Genomic DNA, 21,471 nt, shown 5'->3' on the forward strand with positions numbered 1-21,471 from the left:
CAGGTCAGTTTCGGTATACCAAACGTTGATTTCAGATCAAAAGTTGGTCATGATTGACTCTCTCGTGTCTATATTAGACCCCAACACTGCATAGTTTTTCCGATTTTAATAATTTTCAGGTAACTTAAATTTATTTTTTACTTTTTCTTAGATGTCTGATTTTGGGTTTAAAGAACGAGTTATTTGAAGCGAAATGTATGTGTTGTTGCTATATGTAATTGGAGGCGCTGTATTTTCAATTACCGTAGCTGTAACGACCTAAGTTCTATAATAAACCTATGGTCGATTATTGTTTGTTCCATCTGCTCGGCGGAACTGTTTTATTGATTATAGTATGTTAGGATTATGAATGTAGCTCTATAATTTAATATATTTCCTTTACCCTAGCTTTAATTCTGTAATTTATATGCTAACCAACTGTTTAAAGAGGAATTCATCGTAATAGAATCAACACAACTTTACACTCATTCATCTCTAGCCTTATATATTCCAAGTTTATGTTTCGAGTTATTAAATGTGACATTGATCTTTCGTGCTATTGAACTGTGAAGTCGATTGTTTTGGGATTTTGAACTATGATATTGTATTATATCAAAATTTCTCTTTTGATTTTTCTTAACAATCTCGTTTTTGGATTTTAAAATGAGTTTTATGAAGTAAAATGCATGTGTTGCTGCTCTTTGTACTTGGTATTAAACTAAATCTTCCATGAAGAGGGTGCTTATTGTCCCCTGTTGATCTACAGATCTAGTTGTTTGCTTATTGTAACAACTTGAGTCTATATACCTACTGTTTATAATCGACCGCTTTATATGTCCCCTAAATACCTATGGACAGATTTTGACTTGAAGCTACAAGAAAGTGGCAGAGCAATGGAAATTTGAGAACAAAAAGCAAAGGCAAGAAAATGGGGAAGATTGGGATCCAATACATTGCTCTATATATGAAAGGTAAATTATACTATATCTAACTTGTAATTAAGTTAAACTCAATATTTAGGGTAAATAAGTACCAAAAGTAGTATAGATAAGTAAAATCTATTTCAAAATAGTTTATTTGACTAGATATGATACACGACAAATGGACTTTTTGTGCTTTATAGGAAAAAGGTTGACTAGAAATCCTTGGAAATTGATCTATCCTGGCAAAGAGAAATCTCATTTGGACGATATATGATGGTCAGCCTCTTCTTGATTTGATCACTCATCTCCCATAATCCCTTTCAAGTTCTTTGCTCTTAATTTTTCTTAACAAAATTTCAGTTTCATTAACTGTCACGCCATGCTTTGGATACTTCATACGGTCTAAAATAATTTAATTTAGTGATCTGGGTTTATTTTGGACGAATTAGTTTAAATTTTCTTATTTTGGAGAAAAAGAAGCAAAAGATCCTAATGGATTTCTTAAGTGTGAAATTAATAGAGAGAAGACAGTAATAATATGGGGACAATGGTGCAACAATGTTTGCAACCTTGACATTACTTAAAACATAGTAGCATACCAGATGTTCATCCAATCCATAAAATAAATTATAATACACAAATTGATATGAGGATATACCACCAAAACGAGGAAAAGGAAAAAAATCAACAAGTAACCTAACCCAGTTTTTGAGTAACCCTCGAAAGAACTCCCATACTTTAAAAAGACACCGCAATAGGCTAAACAAACCAGAGACAGGAGAGCGGAAAAATGAAAACATGATTTTTATCCAAGTGAAAAGAAATCAGAAATCCTCGCGTAATCAAACTCAAACTGTGCAATCAGCTGTCAAACTGTATATGATATGAGCAAATGAAACTAGAGCCCCTATGACTCAGGAGCAGGAGCAGGAGCAGGAGCAGGTGCCTTTAACAGTGGTTGAAGAGCTTTGACAACAATACTCATATTAGGACGGAACTCAGCCTCATATTGCACGCACAGTGCTGCAACAGCTGCCAACTGAATTAAGCAAACAAGAAAAAAATTACCACTAGACTCGTTAGAGACTTTTATTATCTTTTGGGTGTTGGGGAATAGGTTGCTAAGTATCTTATTTACATCTTTTTCCTTTCTTACTTTTTCTTTCACTGAAGGTAGAGGAAGCTTTTACCAACAAACAAGAAAAAAAGAAAAAAGAATGACGTCAGAAAGGGGAAGGGGAGAAACCTTAGCAACTCCTTTTGCAGGAACGTCTTTCAACTTTGGATCGACGCATTGCTTAACCTTATCTTCACTTAGCCTCGGAGTAGCCTACAAGCATTACAAATATATAATCAAGCATAGAAAATAATTGTTACCAAAACAAAATGAGAAGAAATACAAGAAACTAAACATGTCATTTCGTGCAAATTGCTCACCCAAGTAACCAAACTCTGTTGTCCACGAGGCATCGTATGATCTACAGGTTTTCTTCCCGTCAAAAGTTCAAGAAGAACCACCCCAAAGCTATACACATCACTCTTTTGTGTCAATTGTCCTGTCATTGCGTATCTGTAAACATTTTTTTGAAAGTTGGGTTGAGATAAAACTCCTCAAAACAACAAACGTCTGAAGAATTTGCCACTAATAAGCAGCAGAAAGAATGTAACATAATAACATAGATCTCAACTTGGTAAAATAGAATATGACACAATGAGCAACAAATTAAAATCTCATATCAGTCATTAAGCTCTGTACCAAAACTTTAGGTATCTTAGTAGACAACTATTGTTACGAAGCAAACCTCCTTAAATAACAAGCTTCAAAATTCAGGCATTGTCATAGAACAAAACCTAATAAACCTGGCATTTCTATAGAAAGATGAAAAAATAAAAACTTGTTAAAGAATCTTTATGCTTGTCGGCTTATGCGTATTATGCACAAAAGCATATCCGAACATTCCACCACAAATCTCGGCAAGGTTTAGTAGCATTTTTTTATAAAGAGAAATCCCTGATTGTCAGCGGCGAACTGTTCGAAACTCGGGGAATAATGAGTCAGCCCTCTACTCTTCTCCACTTAAGTACCAAGCTTTTGTTTGCAGCAAGGTTCAAACGGGTGACATGCGCCTAACTCACACATCACGTGTTGCGCTCTTACCACTAGACCAAACTAAGTCTAGTAGTAGCATTTTGGTAAGAGCATAGCAAATTTCGTATAATTCCATTGCCTAAGGGATATTACTAGGCTCGCGGAACACACAATACTACCAAATCTACCATGTGGAACAACAAAACAATCATTTTGGAAGTTGAATGCTTTGATCTTCTAAATGCTTCGAATCACTTTCACGAGCAAGAATATTTTGTTAGAAGCTTAAATGCCACTTCCATTGCTCTCATCCCCAAGAAAATAGGAGCAAAGGAAGGGGGCGACTTTAGTACGTTTCTAAAAGATTTTATTGAAAGTTCTGGCAGGAAGATTAAAGAAGAATTTTGGGAACTGGTCTCCTCTCAACGGATTTCATTAAAGGCCGGAAAAATTATGGAGGTTTCCTTTATTGATAACGAATATCTTGATTCCAAGATAAAACAAGACATGCCAGGTTTACTTTGCAAATTGGAGATTGAGAAAGCATTTGATCATGTTAACTGGAAATTTCTCCTCTCTTTATTTAAGGATCTGTGTTTTAGCCAAAGGTGGATTAGTTGGATTTCTTTAAGTATATCTCCAGTACGTTTCTCCATTTTTATTAATGGCTCACCGCAAGGTTTCTTTCCCTCTCATAGAGGTTAAGGCAAGGGGATTCTCTTTCTCCATTTCCTTTCATCCCGGTTATGGAAGGACTTAGCATCATGTTCAGTGCCGCGATACAACACAGATGGCTTACAAGGTTCTCACCTTCCATTGGAGAGATACTATCCAATTGGACATCTCTCATACTCTTTTCTTAGACAATACTCTTATTTATTGCGAGGTCCCCCGTCTCTCAGATTCTTTTTTGAAGAGTCATTCTTAATGCATTTGAGGCTATCTTAGGGCTATGTATTAATTTTTCTAAGAGCAATCTACTTCCAGTGAATGATGTTTCAAATATTCTTATGCTACAGACTTTTTGGGATGCAATATTGGAACCATGCCAACTACTTATCTAGGCCTCCCTTTTGGTGTTAAGTCTTCTCTATCTCTATTTGGGATGGAATCCTTGAAAATGCGAGAAGAAACTTTCCGATTGGGAAAGAAAATATCTTTCCTTGAGGGCTAGATTATTTCTCATCAACAGTGTCGGATACTTTGCCCACTTACACCATGGCCCTCTTCTATTCCTGAAAAACTTGATAAGCTTCCTAGGAATTTCCTTGGGCAAGGAAACAAGGAGAAAAAATCCTTCAACCTTGTAAAGTAGGAAATTGTTACACTTCATAAGCAAATTAGAGGCCTTGGGCTTGGAGTCAGAAATATGAGTGCGCATAACAAGAGTTTGTTGTGCAAATGCTTATGGAGGTTTAGTACGGAAGAATATGCCCTTTGGAGGCACCTGATCAGTGTCAAGTATGGTCTAGTATGGTCTGGCTAGTCCTTAGTCAACCAAGAATATTGGCCTAAGTTTATGGAAGAACATATCATCTCTGTGGGATTCTTTTAGAGAACATGCTACATTACAGGTAGGGAATGGAAGAAAGATCAGGTTTTGGCAACTCTTGGTTGGGCCATACCCCTTTGAAATTCGATTTCCCGTCCCTCTAAAGTTGCACCACTCTCCCTGATGCCACCATTTCCGAGCTCAGGCAAAATCTAGACTGGAGCATCCCTTTTAGAAGGAATATTAATGATTGGGAACTTGATAGTTATACTATGATGCTTCAGTTATTTCATAATCTCCCATCCTTTGGCTCTAATTCGGATCACTTAGAATGGAACTTCCATCCCAAAGGTGTTTCTCTGTAAAAAGCTGCTACTATTCTTTCTCTTGCTCTTCGGCTTCTCCCATCGTCTGGCCTCGAAAAACAATTTGGGAACAAGGCCCTTTATAAAGTGAAATGTTGCACTTGGATAGCGGCAAACAGCAAATGTCTCACCTTAGACAACATGCAAAAGAGAGGCTTCCGGTTATGTAACCGATGCAGCCTCTGCAAGGAAGAAGAGGAAGATTGTTCATCATCTCTTCCTTCACTGCAAAGTTTCCCTGTCGACTTTGGAATCTGGTTTTCAACATCCTAGGTATCAAATGGTACATGCCTAGAACGTTTTTGTAACTCCTGATCGCTTGGAATAGGAAAGGAATTCCAAAATCACTCATTGCTACTTGGAACACCATTCCTGCCACCATTTTCTGGATTATATGGAAAGAAAGAAACGCTGGAATTTTTTAAGACAAGAATGATTCAGTTCTTAAGCTTAAACACAAATGTATATTCTTGCTTACAACATGGCAGCGACAAATTTGTTAGAGCCAGATGCTATGCTGGACTTTATCTGTTCAGTGTTCATTACATACTTTGTGACTTTGGATGTACTCTTTCCAGATTCTGCTGTCTTACAACAATAAATCTTACATTATAAAAGACGAATCATTTTGGGAGCTGAAGTTCCATCACTATAAAGAATTTACATTAGACCTTCTTCCTTAAATATGACGTAACCTAAATGCTTTTTTCCTCTGTTTAGGTGACATAACTACTATAAAAAAATTGAAATAATTGGATAAGTGTTTGTTAGCAAATTGGCTCATTATTTCAACTTCAAACTTGAAATATGGAATTTCAAAAACAGGTTTTAAGAGTCATTCAATTCTTGTCAATTTTTCATTAACAAAACCTCAACTCTGTTTTCATGCCCAAACACAACTTTAACTTCCAAATGCCTTTTTCCACTTAACTTCAAATACTTTTTTTTCAAATATCAACCAATTCATGTCCAAACGTTTAAGTTGGACATAATTTCCTGACAGCACCTAAAATAGACCGTCCGCGAAAATTAGGCCAATCCAGAGTACATTTCCAAAGTGATTTCTTTTTTTCAATTTCCAAAAAAAATTATCATCTTTCACAAGCCAGAATTCGCTTATTTGTGAGGTATCTTCTTTCAAAACTTTTGTTTGGCTCAAGTAGACCTCTATGGTTAGTCTTCATAAGATGAAAGAAATCCTTAATCAACCTCTATGAAGTCTTAGAAAAGGTTGGGAAAACCTAGAAAATCGGTGCCTCAATTGGCCTTTCAAGGTGTAGCATATATATATGCCAGTAAGTTAAAAAATTATTTCAAAAACTAGAACCTTTCTTTTACTTGCTTATTCTTCATCTCATCATCACGGAGAGATGGAGAGGCTATTTTGATCAACTGTTAAACTAAAATCACGAGAATAACATCTTGAATCTCAATACATCTGAGCACAATGGAAACTTTACCAGGCCAACAGAAATAAACGACAATGACAACAACAAGCCCAGTGAAATCCCACAAGTGGGGTCTGGGGAGGGTAAAGTATACACAGACCTTACCCCTACCTAATGAAGGTAGAGAGGTTATTTCTGAAAGACCCTCGGGTCAAAGGAAGTGAAAATGAAGCAATAAACAGACAGTAGCAACAACCAGGTAATTAGACATGGGTGCAAACGGAGATACGTGCAACACCATATATCTAAGACTACGACACTATAAAAATAGATGCAGTCTTGCTAGAAATAACGACACAATGTGAATTAGCAAGGGGCTAGGCATAGCAAAATACAAGACTAGTACTAGTAGGATGCCTAGACGAAACTCTAGACTATCTGTCAACCCACAACCCTAATCATCCACCTCCACACCCTCCTATCGAGGGTCATGTCCTCGGTAAGCTGAAGAAGCGTCATGTCCTGCCTAAACACCTCACCCCAATACTTTTTAGGCCTCTCTCTACCCCTCCTCTGGCCCGCCATGGTCAACCTCTCACACCTCCTAACCGGAGCATCAGGGTCTCTCCTCTTCACATGCCCGAACCATCTCAGCCTCGATTCCCACAACTTATCTTCTATAGGAGTCACACCCATCTTGTCCCTAATATACTCGTTCCTAATCTTATCTCTCCTGGCATATCCACACATCCATCTTAACATCCTCATTTCCGTTACTTTCAATTTCTGAACATGAGATTTCTTGACTAGCCAACACTCGACTCCATACAACATGGCCGGTCTAACTACCGCTTTATAGAACTTACCCTTAAGTCTAGGTGACACATTCTTGTCACACAAAACACCATAAGCGAGCCTCTATTTCATCCATCCCGCTCCAATACAGTGTGCGACATCCTCGTCTATCTCCCCGCTACCCTGAATCATAGACCCAAGATATTTGAAATTCTCTCCTGGAAATGACTTGTGTATCCAACTTCACGTCCATTTCTGCTTCCTGGGCCCCAACACTAAACTTACACTCCAAGTACTCAATATTCGTCCTGCTCAACTTGAAACCTTTAGATTCCATGGTCTGTCTCCATATCTCTAGCCTAGCATTAACCCCACAACGCGTCTCATCAATCAACACTATGTCATCTGCAAATAACATACACCATGACACCTCTCCTTAAATGTGTCGCGTCAACACATCCATCGCCAGGGCAAATAAAAATGGACTAAGAGCTGATCCTTGATGCAACCCTATCTCCACAGGAAAATAGTCCGAGTCACCTCCCACAATCCGCACCCGAGTCTTAGCTCCATCGTACATGTCCTTAATCACCCTGATGTACGCTACCGGAACACCGCTAATTTCCAAACATCTCCATAAAACCTCCCTAGGGACTTTATCGTGGGCTTTTTCTAAGTCAATAAACACCATATGCAACTCCTTCTTCCTCTCCCTATACTGTTCCATCAACCTCCTTATTAGATGAATGGCTTCTGTAGTCGACCGTCATGGCATGAAAACAAATTGGTTCTCCGAAATAGACACACTCCTTCTTACCCTCCTCTCCACCACCCTCTCCCAAACTTTCATGGTGTGACTCAACAGATTGATACCCCTATAGTTATTGCAATTCTGGATATCACCCTTGTTCTTGTACAACGGGACTATCAACTCCGCCTCCACTCTTCTGGCATCCTCTTCGTCCTAAAAATAATATTAAACAAATCAGTAAGCCACCCCAAGCCTGCTCGGCCCACGTTCTGTCAAAAATCTACCGGAATCTCGTTTGGTCTGATCGCCCTACCCCTACTGATCTTCCGCATAACCTCCTCAACCTTAATACGTCTACAAAACCCGAAATCACGCTGGCTTTCCGAGTCCTCTAACATCCCAAGCTCAATGATCCTATCCCTATCTTCGTTCAAGAGTTTATGGAAGTACGTATGCCACATGCGCCTAATACACGCCTCATCCCAACAAAAAGAAATAAAGGCTACCATAAAAAATATGAAGACTAGAAAAACATGTGGTCCCCATGGAGGTTTAGAAGTGTCTTGGAAAGGTTTGAGTAAGGATGGCTTACCAAGCTATTTAATGATGTACTAAGAAGTGGTAGAATGCCCGAGGAGGGGAGAAACAGTACCCAAATTTCAATTTCCAATTTATAAGAACAAAGGAGATAATCAAAAGTGTGAAATTTCATCCTCAACATTTTGGGCATATTCTCTACATGCCAAGAACTACTTTGGATTTTCTACATGAATGCGAAGAAAAAACAAGACTAAATCTTCTCTTGGTGCCTGGAATTCTATTCTTATCGCCTTTCTTTATAAGGTAAAGGTTTATTAATAACGTACCAAGATGTACTAGAAAGTTACAAGAGATTTCTGGGAATAACTGTACAGTCGATTACAACATTTCCCTAGTAACTCTAAGAAGTCAATATAATACTATCAATCAGACTACTCTTACACCAAATAAACAGATTATGCAAACACTTGCTTCTAACTCTAACAGTATGATCTCTCTATTCATCAAAGCGAGCTCTATTTCTCTCTAGCCAGAAAATCCAAAATATACACAGGTATGGTACTCCAAATCTGCTTGTATGTTTTATGTGTCATCTGATGATGCCAACTCTCTAATAAAGCCTTAACACTTTGCATGATCCATTATATACCACATATACTGAAAAGTAGTTCCCAACATTCCCTAGCAAAACTACAATGCAAGAGAAGATGGTCCATAGTTTCCATCTCTTCTTCACATAAATAGCATCTATTAAAGTGCAAAGCCTCCAAGTAGCAACCTATGGAAAGCATGCTACCTTAACCGGAGCTTTGTTCCTCCAAATCACTTTCCAAGGCCAGTTAGTTTCCTAGTGACCTGCTCTCTTCCTTATTCTTGTCGCCTTTTGATGGGTTTTATGGGAAGAAAGAAATGCTAGAGCTTTCAAAAACAATAGAGGCTATATTCTTTATAGAGGCTATATTCTTGCTAGGCAGATCGACAGAAACTTATTGCGAGGGGAAGAAACATCTACACATGGTGTTCGTTGACATGGAGAAATCATATGAAGAAGTACCAAAAAGGTCTTTTGGTAGGTATTGGAGAAGAAAACATTTAATATTGAATCAATAAATACTACAACGAGCATGTATGAAGGGCCCGTCACTAGCATGAGAACAATCGTAAGAGATACAAAGAAGTTTCCCCAACATTGAGCTCGTTCTCGTTTACCATAGCTATAGAGGAGCTAACCAACACAATACAAGATGATGGCTCATGGTGTATGCTATTTGCTGACAAAGTTGTGCTAATTGACGAAACCTGCAAGGCCGACAACTAAAAGCTTGAATTATTGAAAAACACTATAGAGCCTAAGGGTTTTCAGATAAGTACTCCCTCCGTTTCACTTTATGTGACGTAGTTCGTAGTACGAGGGTCAAGTTGACTAACTTTCGGTGTGTATTCGGACATATAAAATTCAACACATCCACAAGATGAGTGTTGCAGAAATATTAAAATGGATATGCAGTCAAACAAGATAACATAAGATTAAAACATTCACATTTGCTAGAAGGTGCAAGTAGCACATATTGAAAATAAAATGAGAGAAGGTCGCTTGAGATGGTTTGGTCCCGTCCAACACTGACCTCTAGATGCAACGACATGTAGGAACTTATTTCAAAAGACCTATAGTCTCTCGGAGTTGCAAGCTTAGCAAAGATAAGACACGATGGCAAAAATGATCTATATTGGCAATACCAATTAGTTGGAATAATGTTTTAGTCATGTTAGTGCGTTTACTTTTGGTCCTATGCCTTTTAGGAGTCTTTTAGCCCTTGTAGAGTTTTTTTATGCCAGTAGCAATATGGGGAACTTCCATTACCTCTCTTTTTTTATTTAGAATAATGTTTGCTTGAGATGAATTTAAATGTAGAAACATGGTCAACGAGGATTCATATAGCCGACTCTGACTTGTTTGGGACTGAAGCTTTGTTGTTATTGCGTTCGTTATCTCAGCATATTCTCGTTCCACAATTCTTGGTGCTTACATCAAGCCACATAAGTTCTTAAATTGACAATACACTAAGGTTCCTTTTAGGACACTGCATGTTAATGCCTATAAGTTTACAACAAATGACAGTTGCATATCCCTGATTAAACATTTAACATAGAGTTTTGTGAAGTGTACATGTAGTTCCGAACTTTCATGGACTCATGGTCTAAGGTGAGAAATAGCATGTCCGGATACCACTACATAACTTAGTATATACAGTAGTACTCTCCTTATTTAACATTTCATGGATACTGTCAAGAACGAAGATTGAGACTGAAAAGACGATAACTTGGAGAACAACATCATAATGAGCCCTTGATTTATTTCAAATAAGAGATATAAACCGTAGCATGACTACGCTTTGACCCATACCCTTATTCCTGAAAACTTTTGCCAGAATAAATTCAATCTATAATTTCTAACAAATGTCCCTTCCATTTATCTTTCCTTAGCCGAGGGTCTACCGGAAACAGCCTCTCTGCCTTTTTTAAGGTAGGGGTAAGGTCTGCGTACACTCTACCCTCCCCAGACCCCACTTTTGGGACTACACAGGGTATATTGTTGTTGTTCTTGTAATTTCTAACAAATGCATCTTGACGTCAAGACCTCCCTCATAATTAACACATACTGTGTGTGTGTGTCTATGTGCATATATAGGAATGTATATCGAAAGCAAACTGAAGTCTTATGGGTTTTCCTCTCTCAGAACTACAGTTTCAAATGCTTAGCTAAAGATACAAAACATATAATCTTTGCCGTCGTGTTTCGCCCTCATATTCCTACAGATAACACTCATTCCTACTACTTTGTTATCCATTTTCGCATTTAAATTGGATTTTTCTGGTCCAGGATATGCCTATCCGGAAAGAAACTTAATCCAGATACCTTAAGAGAATACAAAATTCAGTAGCATGTTGCAGGAAACAATGAGATCCGAATTATTCAAAAATACAAAAAAAGTAGAAACTAAACTACGTGTACTGCCATGTAAGAAGACAGGACAATTTCGCTAGGTAAAGATTAGTCAAAGAAGAGTAAGGTGCAAGACATTACTCTGGTGCGTGATAACCAAATGTTCCCAAAACTCGTGTAGAATGAAGACGAGCAGCCATGTCAGGAGACTGATTTAACAGATTAAAATCAGCAATTTTTGCTTTGTAGTCTTCAAAGAGAAGGACATTGCTTGATCTGATATCCCTGTGTATTATTGGAGGCTGGACCCTCTCATGCAAATACTCAAGGCCCCTTGCAGCATCAACAGCAATTTTTACCCGTTGCATCCAATCAAGTGTAGGTCCAGGTTGTGCACCTTGTACTCCTTTCCTGCCTGCAAGTATAAATACAATCACAAAGCATATATATCATATATTCACCTTTTCATCAATCTAATAAATTTCCATCTCATTCAAATGATACATTCTTATACCATGCAGAATATCATGCAAGGAACCCATTGTTGCGAACTCATAAGCTAATACACGAAGGTTCCCTTCCACACAGTAACCAAGCAAATCAACCAGATTTTCATGCTTCAATCTTGAAACCATAGAGATCTTAAGAGGAAAAAGAAAATAAAGATCAGTGGGGTCTGTGTATGACAGGACATGGAAGCAGTAACGAAAAATTACATTAAGACAATACAGTTACCTGGCTCAGGAAGTCAACATTAGTCTCAGGCTCAGATGAAACATCAAGCTTTTTCACAGCCACGGCTTTGCCATTGTTTAGATTAGCATAGTATACTCTTCCATAAGATCCTTCACCAATTAATGCCTTCGATCCAAAATTGTCAGTTTCCTCTTTCAGTTCATCCAAAGACAATGCAGGGACCTCTATAGTTGGTATTGCTTTTTGCACTTCAGCCTTGGCAGGAACTGATGCTTTTGACCCTTTCTGATATCCTAATGTGTATATCCAAGGAACAGATTAAAACCTATAACCTGGCCCATTGTAACAGTAGGACTCATCTCACAAGTCACAAGTATATATGAGATAAATGGACTAGCAAAATTGCAAGGAATTATCCTCCACATTCAATGTGTGCTCTACGAATTCAGTTGGCAGACACATATAAACCCTTTTTTTTTATTGGTCTAATATGCATACCTGATAGCTAAATGTAATAGGAAAAAAGTTAGCAGGATTTTAGTCTTATTATATATGCTCAGACAAATTCATGAGCTTTTAGTCTTACCATAGTTGTTCTTGTATTTTCGTATTCCTAGATCTTTGTTATTACACGTTGTGCCATTTGCTTCCGTTGTCCTATTACCTTGTTGTTGTTATTATTTGTTTATTGCTTCCTTTTCATTGTTCTTGAGCCGAGGGTCTATCGGAAACAACCTCTCTATCATCATAAGGTAGGGGTAAGGTTTGCTTACACATTACCCCATATCCCACTTGTGTGATTTCACTGGATTTTTTATTTTTTTATTTTTTGTTATAAGAACAGTTAGGAAGAATCCTAGCTAGGTTGTTGTACCAACTAGACCTTTTTCTAGTTGTGGTACCAGCTAGACTCTTTTACCCTTTTTCTACTTGGAGCACCAATTAAGCTTTTCCCAACAATAGTAGTGAATATTTCAGAGCATACAACATAAACATACAAAGGCCCTGGAAAAATATGATTAGTATCAACAAAAGTATTTTATCAATGATCAAACCCCCAAAAAAAAAACACATTAACAAGTCTCAACAAGTGTAGCCCTAAGCCTATCTAGAGAAGACTCAGCAGAAGCAGCAAGGAACTGAAGCTGACAATGGGCTCTGAATAATTGTTTCCCTCTTTTCAGAAAGCATTGAATTTCCTTTCCCGTTGCCATCATACTTCCCAGGAAGTTGAGTGAAATGCAAAATCAAGCAACTATCTGGATTTTGTACAAATATGTATGTATGTATGTGTGTGTGTATATATATATATACACTCCGTTTCAAATTAGATGAGGTAATTTCCTTTTTAGTCTGTTCCAAAATAAATGACACATTTCTAAATTTGAAAATAATTCAACTTTAAACTCTTCATTTTACCATTAATGAGAAGCTTTTACAACCACACAAATGTCATGGCCCCAAAAGCTTTTACCCCTTAAAACTTTTAAGACCACAAGTTTCAAAAGTTTCTTCTTTTTTCTTAAACTCCGTGTCGAGTCAAACTACCTCATCTAAATTGAAACGGAGGGAGTATATATTAATGAATAGGTAAAATGCTCTCAGGGGCATATTAGAGCACAACAAAGTGGGTACAACGTTAAATATTTTTTGCTTTTTGCAGTACTAAGCAGAGTAATCGTCCAAACCACCCACTAGCCTGGCAGACATTTTTTAGGTATAAAAGAATTAAGGTTTATTAAATGTTTAAACAAACGCCCATATAGAAGTACACCGAAAAATAGAAAATCTTCAAAGAGACATGGTTTTGTACGGACAATACTCAATCTTCTATACATAAAGGAACCTCATGGGTGCACCAAAAAGCAATAAGAGTAACCTAGCAGGGTTCCATTAAAATCTCCACCCACAACCAATGGAACAGAAACCAAACTATAAAGGGCAGCAACCTCTTTCCATAGCTCTTCTATCTCAGGGTCCAAACACCCCAGTGAACACATAATTGAATCCAGAATTTATATTCCATGAAGACAGCAATTGATTGTGCCAACATAAGCTTATCATTGCATTTCCAATTCCTTTTATCCCAGAAAATTACAATTCCCCCATTGTTGTCTTGAGATTTCATCTCCACCCACTCACCCCATCTGGAATCCCCTAATTGCGTACTACAATTATGGTTCATATCTTTCATTTTGGTTTCGATGAGGCATACAAAACTTGCATTCCATTTATTAATCCCCAGATTAACCATCCTCCTCTTATCTCTATCATTAATACCCTACACATTGCAGCATAAAAATTTGAGCTTTATTGGGTACTCTCTGAATACCTCCCACCTCTCTCCCTGCTTTTAGAATTTGTCCCAAAGCTCACATTAAACTCCAGCAGTTTAACCTCCCTCTCACTCCTACTTTTAAGATGGACTCTTGTTGGGAGCACTAATCTTGGTATTTCCCTACCCCCAATTCGCAACAAAATTTCTAATAAATCTTTTTTTTGAGAAAGATAACAAATTATATTCCATTAGCACAAAGGCAGTGCAAGAAAATTTTCTAATAAATCTTCTTCCACTTCTGCTTTTTGTACCCCCAACTGCCTAATTTTCAGCATATTCCTCCTAACCCATCTGGATGATTCAGCTTGGTTTAATTTCTCTTGTAAATCGTACGTTCCCTCTTCATACCGTGGAAGCATCAAAATATCCTTGCATGCGGCTGATAGATACTTTCAATGTGGTTGTAATCATCAGCAAAAGAGAAACTTTAATTGTTTTCACTGTAGCTACCTATGTTACTTTCTCAAAAAAATGTTGTTTTCACTGTCAGAGATCATTCCCAACTCTCACTAATAATCATCAGTCACCATCAGAAACGCCATTTCTAATGTCTACTTCATCTTCATCATCAACTTCAGTGGCTGGAAGCTTCTATCTTCTCCATTTCTGTCACCGCTTCTGTTCTCGAACTTTCTGTCACAAGCCTCACCATCGATTGATATATCTTGGGAACTAAAACAAAGGTTTGTTGAACTTTCCATCACAAGCTTCACCATCTTACAGCTTTAAAGGATTCCTATCTAGCTTTGTTGTACTTTGTTTCGGTGCCAGCTTGCTACTGACTTTATATTAATAATACCTCTACTTATTAAAAAAATTAAAATTTCTTCTCCCTTCTCCCATGTTTCCGTATCCATTCCATATCAGTATTCATTGTTAAAATCTCCCGGTAGAATCGAATGGTAACTGAATCATTCCAATAGTTCTGAACAAGTCCCGCATGGGCTCTTTGTCGATGAGCTTGCATTCCTCAATCCAATCTTTAAACTTACATCACATAATGGCTCAGAAAGAACCTATAACACAAGACTGGATATAAAGAGACTGACCAGTGACCACCAAACGGGCATCACCACTGCAGAAAACACCTCTCAGTACATAGCAGCTTTTACTACTTTTAAAGACACTGGAAAGAGAACAACAACATGGGATAATCATAGGCCTGACTGAATCTCCAGAGTATTATAAATTTGTCCTCTAAACCCAGAAAGGGATATAGTTATCTTAAGATTACAACTATTAGCAATATCAAATGGGACAAATGAGCCAAAAGACCATTTTAGAGAAGAAAAAGGAGATAAACTTTTGTTTCATCTGATGTAGCATAAGCACAAAAAATATCAACATACCGTCAACATTGTTCTTGGGGCTTTTGTGGAGCTCGTTTTCATACGATGGGTCAGACTCCTCGACTTGGCAGGTGCAGCAGAGCCACCTTCTCATCCTTCCTCTCTTTCTCAAATAAAGATCGTCTTTAGCCCTTCGGTTCTCCAAGCGGACAAAGTAACCAGGAGGTGCATGTGCCTGTGAAGTAAGTCAAACCTAAGAATAGCACAGTACTTAATACAACTTTATCATAGCATGCATGCCATAACACATAAACCTTTTGATTCCAAGATATTACCATACGAAAACTGCATACCATCTCTTTATTGAATTACTTTGGAACTCTTCATACCATTAAACATTCCAAAACTAAAACCCGTTATAATCAAAGATGAAGTCGAATGCTAACCCGATACCATCAAAGACGAAGTCGAATGATCTTCATTTCAAGGCTATATTCTTGCTCTATGACATCTAAAGGAGCTTAATATACATTTTATGCCAATAACAGAAGGAACCAGAAAACAAGCATAAACCCACCAACAAGAAAACATATTTTTCTCAGCTAAAGTAGCAGGTTATTAATACCTTCTCTAAAGAAAAAGGAAAAAAAAAAGTATGTTATTATTAGTAAAAGATACAGAATCACATGTTAATGCTTTCAAATAATATTTCCTTCCACAGAAGCACCTAATATGGCCACATTTCCCTATATTCAGCAGAAGGGGAAACGAAACAAGGAGAGAAAGAGAGGAAGAAATGCACTGAATATAGAATCCACAAAAAGAAAATAGCCAAATGCGACTAGATACCATTTCCTATACAACCAAACCTCTCAAATTCAAAATTATAAGATAAAATCTCTTTAAAATGAAGAAAATTAGAAAAACATCAACATTAAAAATTTTGCAACAAAACAAAGGTTCAAGTTTTTATTTTTTTCATAACAGAGGCTCAAGTTGACATATTCAAAAAGGAAGTCGCTCAAAATCTTACCCCTAGTCGTTGCCTATGGAAATTATCATCCATAGCCATCCCAACAAACAAAAATAAGCAGCTTATACAATCAACCAAAACCAAAATCTTGAAAACCCCAGATCCCAAAAAGGAACAAGAAATGAAACAAGGAGAGAGAGAGAGAGAGAGAGACTGAAAGCAATTGAAAAATGAGAAAAAAAGGTTAAAGAAGAAAACACAACTCATTCCGAATAATAATAATAAGAATAATAGTAGTCATTAAAAAACCATAAAGTTGTTCTCTTTTTTTCCCTTTAAATGTAATATATTCTTTTTTTTTGAATCTACCTGATTCTTTTTTCCTCTTCTGGTTGCTTTGTAGAGACAAAGAGGAGCAAAGGGGTTTGTGGGTTTTTGATTTCTTCTTTTCTTTGGGGGTTCGGATGATCGGAAATAAAGGCGAAGAACAGGTAAGCAAAGCAACGAGCGAACGGGGGAGAATATACTCAAATGCTATTTATATATCTTCTCAAATACAATTTATACGCCGCATTCATAAAATGTGATTGTGGACGCGATAGGATTAATGGATTTACATTTTGTTTGAATGGTTGTTATATATGTTTGATAATATATCGTATCTTACTGTATTGTATTGTACTGTATCATTCGATAAATATAATGTTCGGATAAATTACATATTTACCAACGTTTCATGATATCACATACCAGCAATATGAACAATAAACTTATAATATTATACAAAAAATTATGGCACAGGATAAAATTACTATATAAAAAGTAGAGTAAATGATAAAATAAAATTATTTAATAATAATGAACGTTGAGATTGAGATAAAAAGACAAGGTAACGACGCGACCACACAAATCGGTCGTTACATAAAGTGGCACATTTCGTCGTTATGTAACGACGTGTAACGACGCATTTAACGATACGATACAATAAAATTTAAGTAACAATCAAAACAAACATCGTATTTAAAGTAATAATACGATACAATACAATGGGTAACAACCATCCAAACAAGCTGTTATAGTACAATTTGTTGTCGCATTTTTCCAACTTATAATATATGTCGCATTCAACAAATGCGATTTATATATGTTTTGTTCAACTACGAGCTACGAGGGTCGACGCTTAAGCATCGGCTAGTGGAACCATTCCTCAAGATTACACCCCATGTTTTTGTACGTGAAATTAAGTCGTAAGTCAATTGATGTAAACTTGAAAACGAGATCCTCTTAGAAAGTATATAGAGTGATTTAATGATGTTACATCCCATTTTCGCAAGCCTTTAAGAGTTATCATTCGGGGACAAATATTTCAAAGGAGACATGTTGTTACACCCCGTACTTTAGACGTCACTGTCATTATAAGATTATCTAATGTAAGCTCAAAAAGAACAAAATCCTTCTACAAGGATAAGAAAGGTTTACCAAAGTCTTACGTAAGTTAAGATGAATATGAGACTTGTTAATCATAATTTAAATGAGTTTAAAGTCATGATATGACTATATATTATGTTTGGATATGAAATATAAAGTTTGGAAAAAATCGGATTTAAGTTGCGGAAACAATCGACCAAGGATTTACCTTGTAATGAAACTTTTTGAGTAATACATTTCATAAGTTTTATGATGTCTTTTGGGACATATTATATACCAAATTGAAGGTCTTTGAGTCTAGTTTCTAATGAATTTAACCGTTCGTCGATATGATATCAGAGTAGAGAGATATTCACATTTTCGCGAGACTGCGCAAGTAGAACGATGGGACCCACAAAGTCGGGAAAAATTTCAGCTTGTATTAAAGTCAATTCTCCATCTTTTTAACTCATTTTTCTGGTCCAAAACAATTTCTAAATGCTCTCCAATGGTTCCTCCATGATTCTAAGGTGAGAACCTAAGATGAAAACATGAATCCAACGCTAGAAATCCCGTGGTACTTGCTATATCATAATTCTTCGTCTTGTGACTGTTTTGAAGGGCTCTTCAAAGGTAAGTAACCTCAAATTTTGTGTTGTTCTTGTTGATTAAGGTAATAATCAGTCCCTCCTTCATATATATGTATCGTTCGATAAATACAATATTTGGATATATTGTATGTTTACCAACATTTCATGATATCACATACCAGCAATATGAACAATAAACTTGTAATATTATAAAGAAAAATTATGGCACGGGATAAAATTTCTATATAAAAAGTAGAGTAAATAATAAAATAAAATTATTTAATAATAATGAACGTTGAAATTGAGATAAAAAGACAAGGTAACGACGCAACCACACAAATCGGTCGTTACATAAAGTGGCACATTTCGTCATTATGTAACGACGCATTTAACAATACGATACAATAAAATTTAAGTAACAATCAAAACAAACATCGTATTTAAAGTAATAATACGATACAATACAATGGGTAACAACCATCCAAACAAGTTGTTATAGTACAATTTGTTGTCGCATTCTTCCAACTTATAATATATGTTGCATTCAACAAATGCAATTTATATATGTTTTGTTCAACTACGAGCTACGAGGTTCGAAGCTTAAGCATCGGCTAGTGGAACCATTCCTCAAGGTTACACCCCATGTTTTTGTACATGAAAGTAAGTCGTAAGTCAATTGATGTAAACTTGAAAACGAGATCCTCTTAGAAAGTATATAGAGTGATTTAATGATGCTATGTCCCATTTTCACAAGACTTTAAGAGTTATCATTCGGGGACAAATGTTTCAAAGGAGACATGTTATTACACCCCGTATTTTAGACATCACTGTCATTATAGGATTATCTAATGTAAGCTCAAAAAGAACGAAATCCTTTTACAAGGATAAGAAAGGTTTACCAAAGTCTTACATAAGTTAAGATGAATATGAGACTTGTTAATCATAATTTAAATGAGTTTAAAGTCATGATATGACTATATATTATGTTTCGATATGAAATATAAAGTTTGGAAAAAAACGGATTTAAGTTGCGGAAACAATCGACCAAGGATTTACCTTGTAATGAAGCATTTTGAGTAATACATTTCATACGTTTTATGATGTCTTTTGGGACATATTATATATTAAATTGAAGGTCTTTGAGTCTAGTTTCTAATGAATTTAACCGTTCGTCGATATGATATCAGAGTAGAGAGATATTCATATTTTTGCGAGACTGCGCAAGTAGAACGATGGGACCCACAAAGTCGGGAAAACTTCCAGCTTGTATTAAAGTCAATTCTCCGTCTTTTTAACTCATTTTTCTGGTCCAAAACAATTCCTAAATGCTCTCCAATGGTTCCTCCATGATTCTAGGGTGAGAACCTAAGATGAAAACATGAATCCAACGCTAGAAATGTCGTGGTGCTTGCTACATCATAGTTTTTCGTCTTATGACTATTTTGAAGGGCTCTTCAAAGGTAAGTAACCTCAAATTTTGTGTTGTTCTTGTTGATTAAGGTAATAATCAGTCCCTCCTTCATATATATTAGATTTTCAAGGCGAACTATAAGTGTTTACGTGCCAACTTGAACACCAAAAGTTGATTCAAGAAGAGAATATAACTACTATAGTATTGTGGTGTTATTGAGGATAGTTGTGGGTTGTGCTTGGCTGAAATTTCGTATTGTTTTGACTGTTTAAGGTGAGTATAAATGTAACGACCCGGCCGGTCATTTTGAGGAAATTAGCCCTGAACCCCTATTTACTGTTCCCTCTAATTCATTTTTGGGTTTTGTGACTTGCCGGGAGGATTTGTTTTGATTTCGGAGTGACATGGAAAACATAGTCCGTAAAATGTAGGTTTGAGTCATAGGAATTGACCGTAGTTCAAACTGTGTGAAGACGACTCTGAAATAGAGTTTTGACGATTCCTATAGCTCCGTAGGTCATTTTTGCACTAATTGGCGAAAGTTGGAAAAAAGGATGATTTTTGAGAAGTTTGACTGGGAGTGGACTTTTTGATATTGAGGTCGGATTCCGATTCCTAAAGTTGGAGTAGGTCCATAATGTCAATTATGATTTGTGTGCAAAATTTGAGGTCAATCGAACTTGATTTGATAGGTTTCGGCATCGGATATAGAAGTTTGAAACTTTGAAGTTCATTGGGCTTGAATCGATGTGTAATTTGTGTTTTTAGCATTGTTTGATATGATTTAAAGGCTCGACTAAGTTAGTGTCATTTTGAGGACTGGTTGGTATATTTAGTTGAGGTCCTAGGGGCCTCGGGTGAGTTTCGGATGGTTAACGAATCATTTTAGGACTTAGAAAATTTTCTGGTGCTGGGCTGCTTCTAGTGTAATCGCACATGCACAAGGTTGACCACATGTGCAAGCAATGGGGCACATGTGCGGAGCTAGGGGAGTTGGCCAGCGATCACAGGTTCAGTGTGTGGGCCGCAGAAGAGGAGTCGCTTCTACGGGGGATCGATCGCATAAGCGGATGAGTGCCTAGGAAGGCTTCCGTAGAAGCGGACGAGGGACCGCAGAAGCGCATCCACAGATGCGGCGATTTGCCCGCAGGTGCGGAACCTGGGGATTTAAGTGAACTCTGCAGATGTGGAGACTTCATCGCAGAAGCGGAATTTGGTCCGCAAAAGCGGAAAGCCTGGGCAGATTCTATAAAATCAAGGGCTCGAGATTTTTAATCATTTGTTGGACATTTGAGCTCGGGTTTGGCAATTTTTGAGAGCATTTTCAAGGGATTTCTTGAGGTAAGCCCCTTGTTCTTATTTTTGGTCAATAATCTTGTTTCCCCATTGATTTTCCCACCTAGATTATGTGTGTTTAAGGTGGAATGTGAGAGTTTGAGGCTAGGAATTTGGAGAGTATAATTCGGGGATTTGAGTGGCGACTTGGTATCGGATTTTTATA

General features: G+C 37.0%; 1 protein-coding gene across 2 annotated transcripts; it reads right to left on the reverse strand.

Annotated features, from left to right (window-relative positions):
- Nucleotides 1–1,453: 1,453 nt before the first annotated feature.
- On the reverse strand, nucleotides 1,454–17,091 carry LOC104086905 (PTI1-like tyrosine-protein kinase 1). Of its 2 annotated transcripts, none has more exons than XM_009591255.4 (8): nucleotides 16,932–17,091; nucleotides 15,650–15,824; nucleotides 12,002–12,255; nucleotides 11,781–11,907; nucleotides 11,408–11,681; nucleotides 2,340–2,472; nucleotides 2,149–2,232; nucleotides 1,454–1,941 (listed from the first exon to the last, which is right to left on the reverse strand). In XM_009591255.4, exons 2-8 carry the CDS (start codon nucleotides 15,741–15,743, stop codon nucleotides 1,810–1,812), a joined length of 1,098 nt encoding a protein of 365 aa, XP_009589550.1. In that variant the 5' UTR covers nucleotides 15,744–15,824; nucleotides 16,932–17,091; the 3' UTR covers nucleotides 1,454–1,809. The 2 variants fall into 2 exon arrangements, with proteins under 2 accessions (XP_009589550.1, XP_009589549.1); XM_009591254.4 differs by lacking the exon at nucleotides 16,932–17,091 and adding an exon at nucleotides 16,623–16,817.
- Nucleotides 17,092–21,471: the final 4,380 nt, after the last annotated feature.

The sequence above is a fragment of the Nicotiana tomentosiformis genome, chromosome 9 (genome assembly GCF_000390325.3).
Source record: "Nicotiana tomentosiformis chromosome 9, ASM39032v3, whole genome shotgun sequence".
Taxonomy (NCBI): Eukaryota; Viridiplantae; Streptophyta; class Magnoliopsida; order Solanales; family Solanaceae; genus Nicotiana; species Nicotiana tomentosiformis.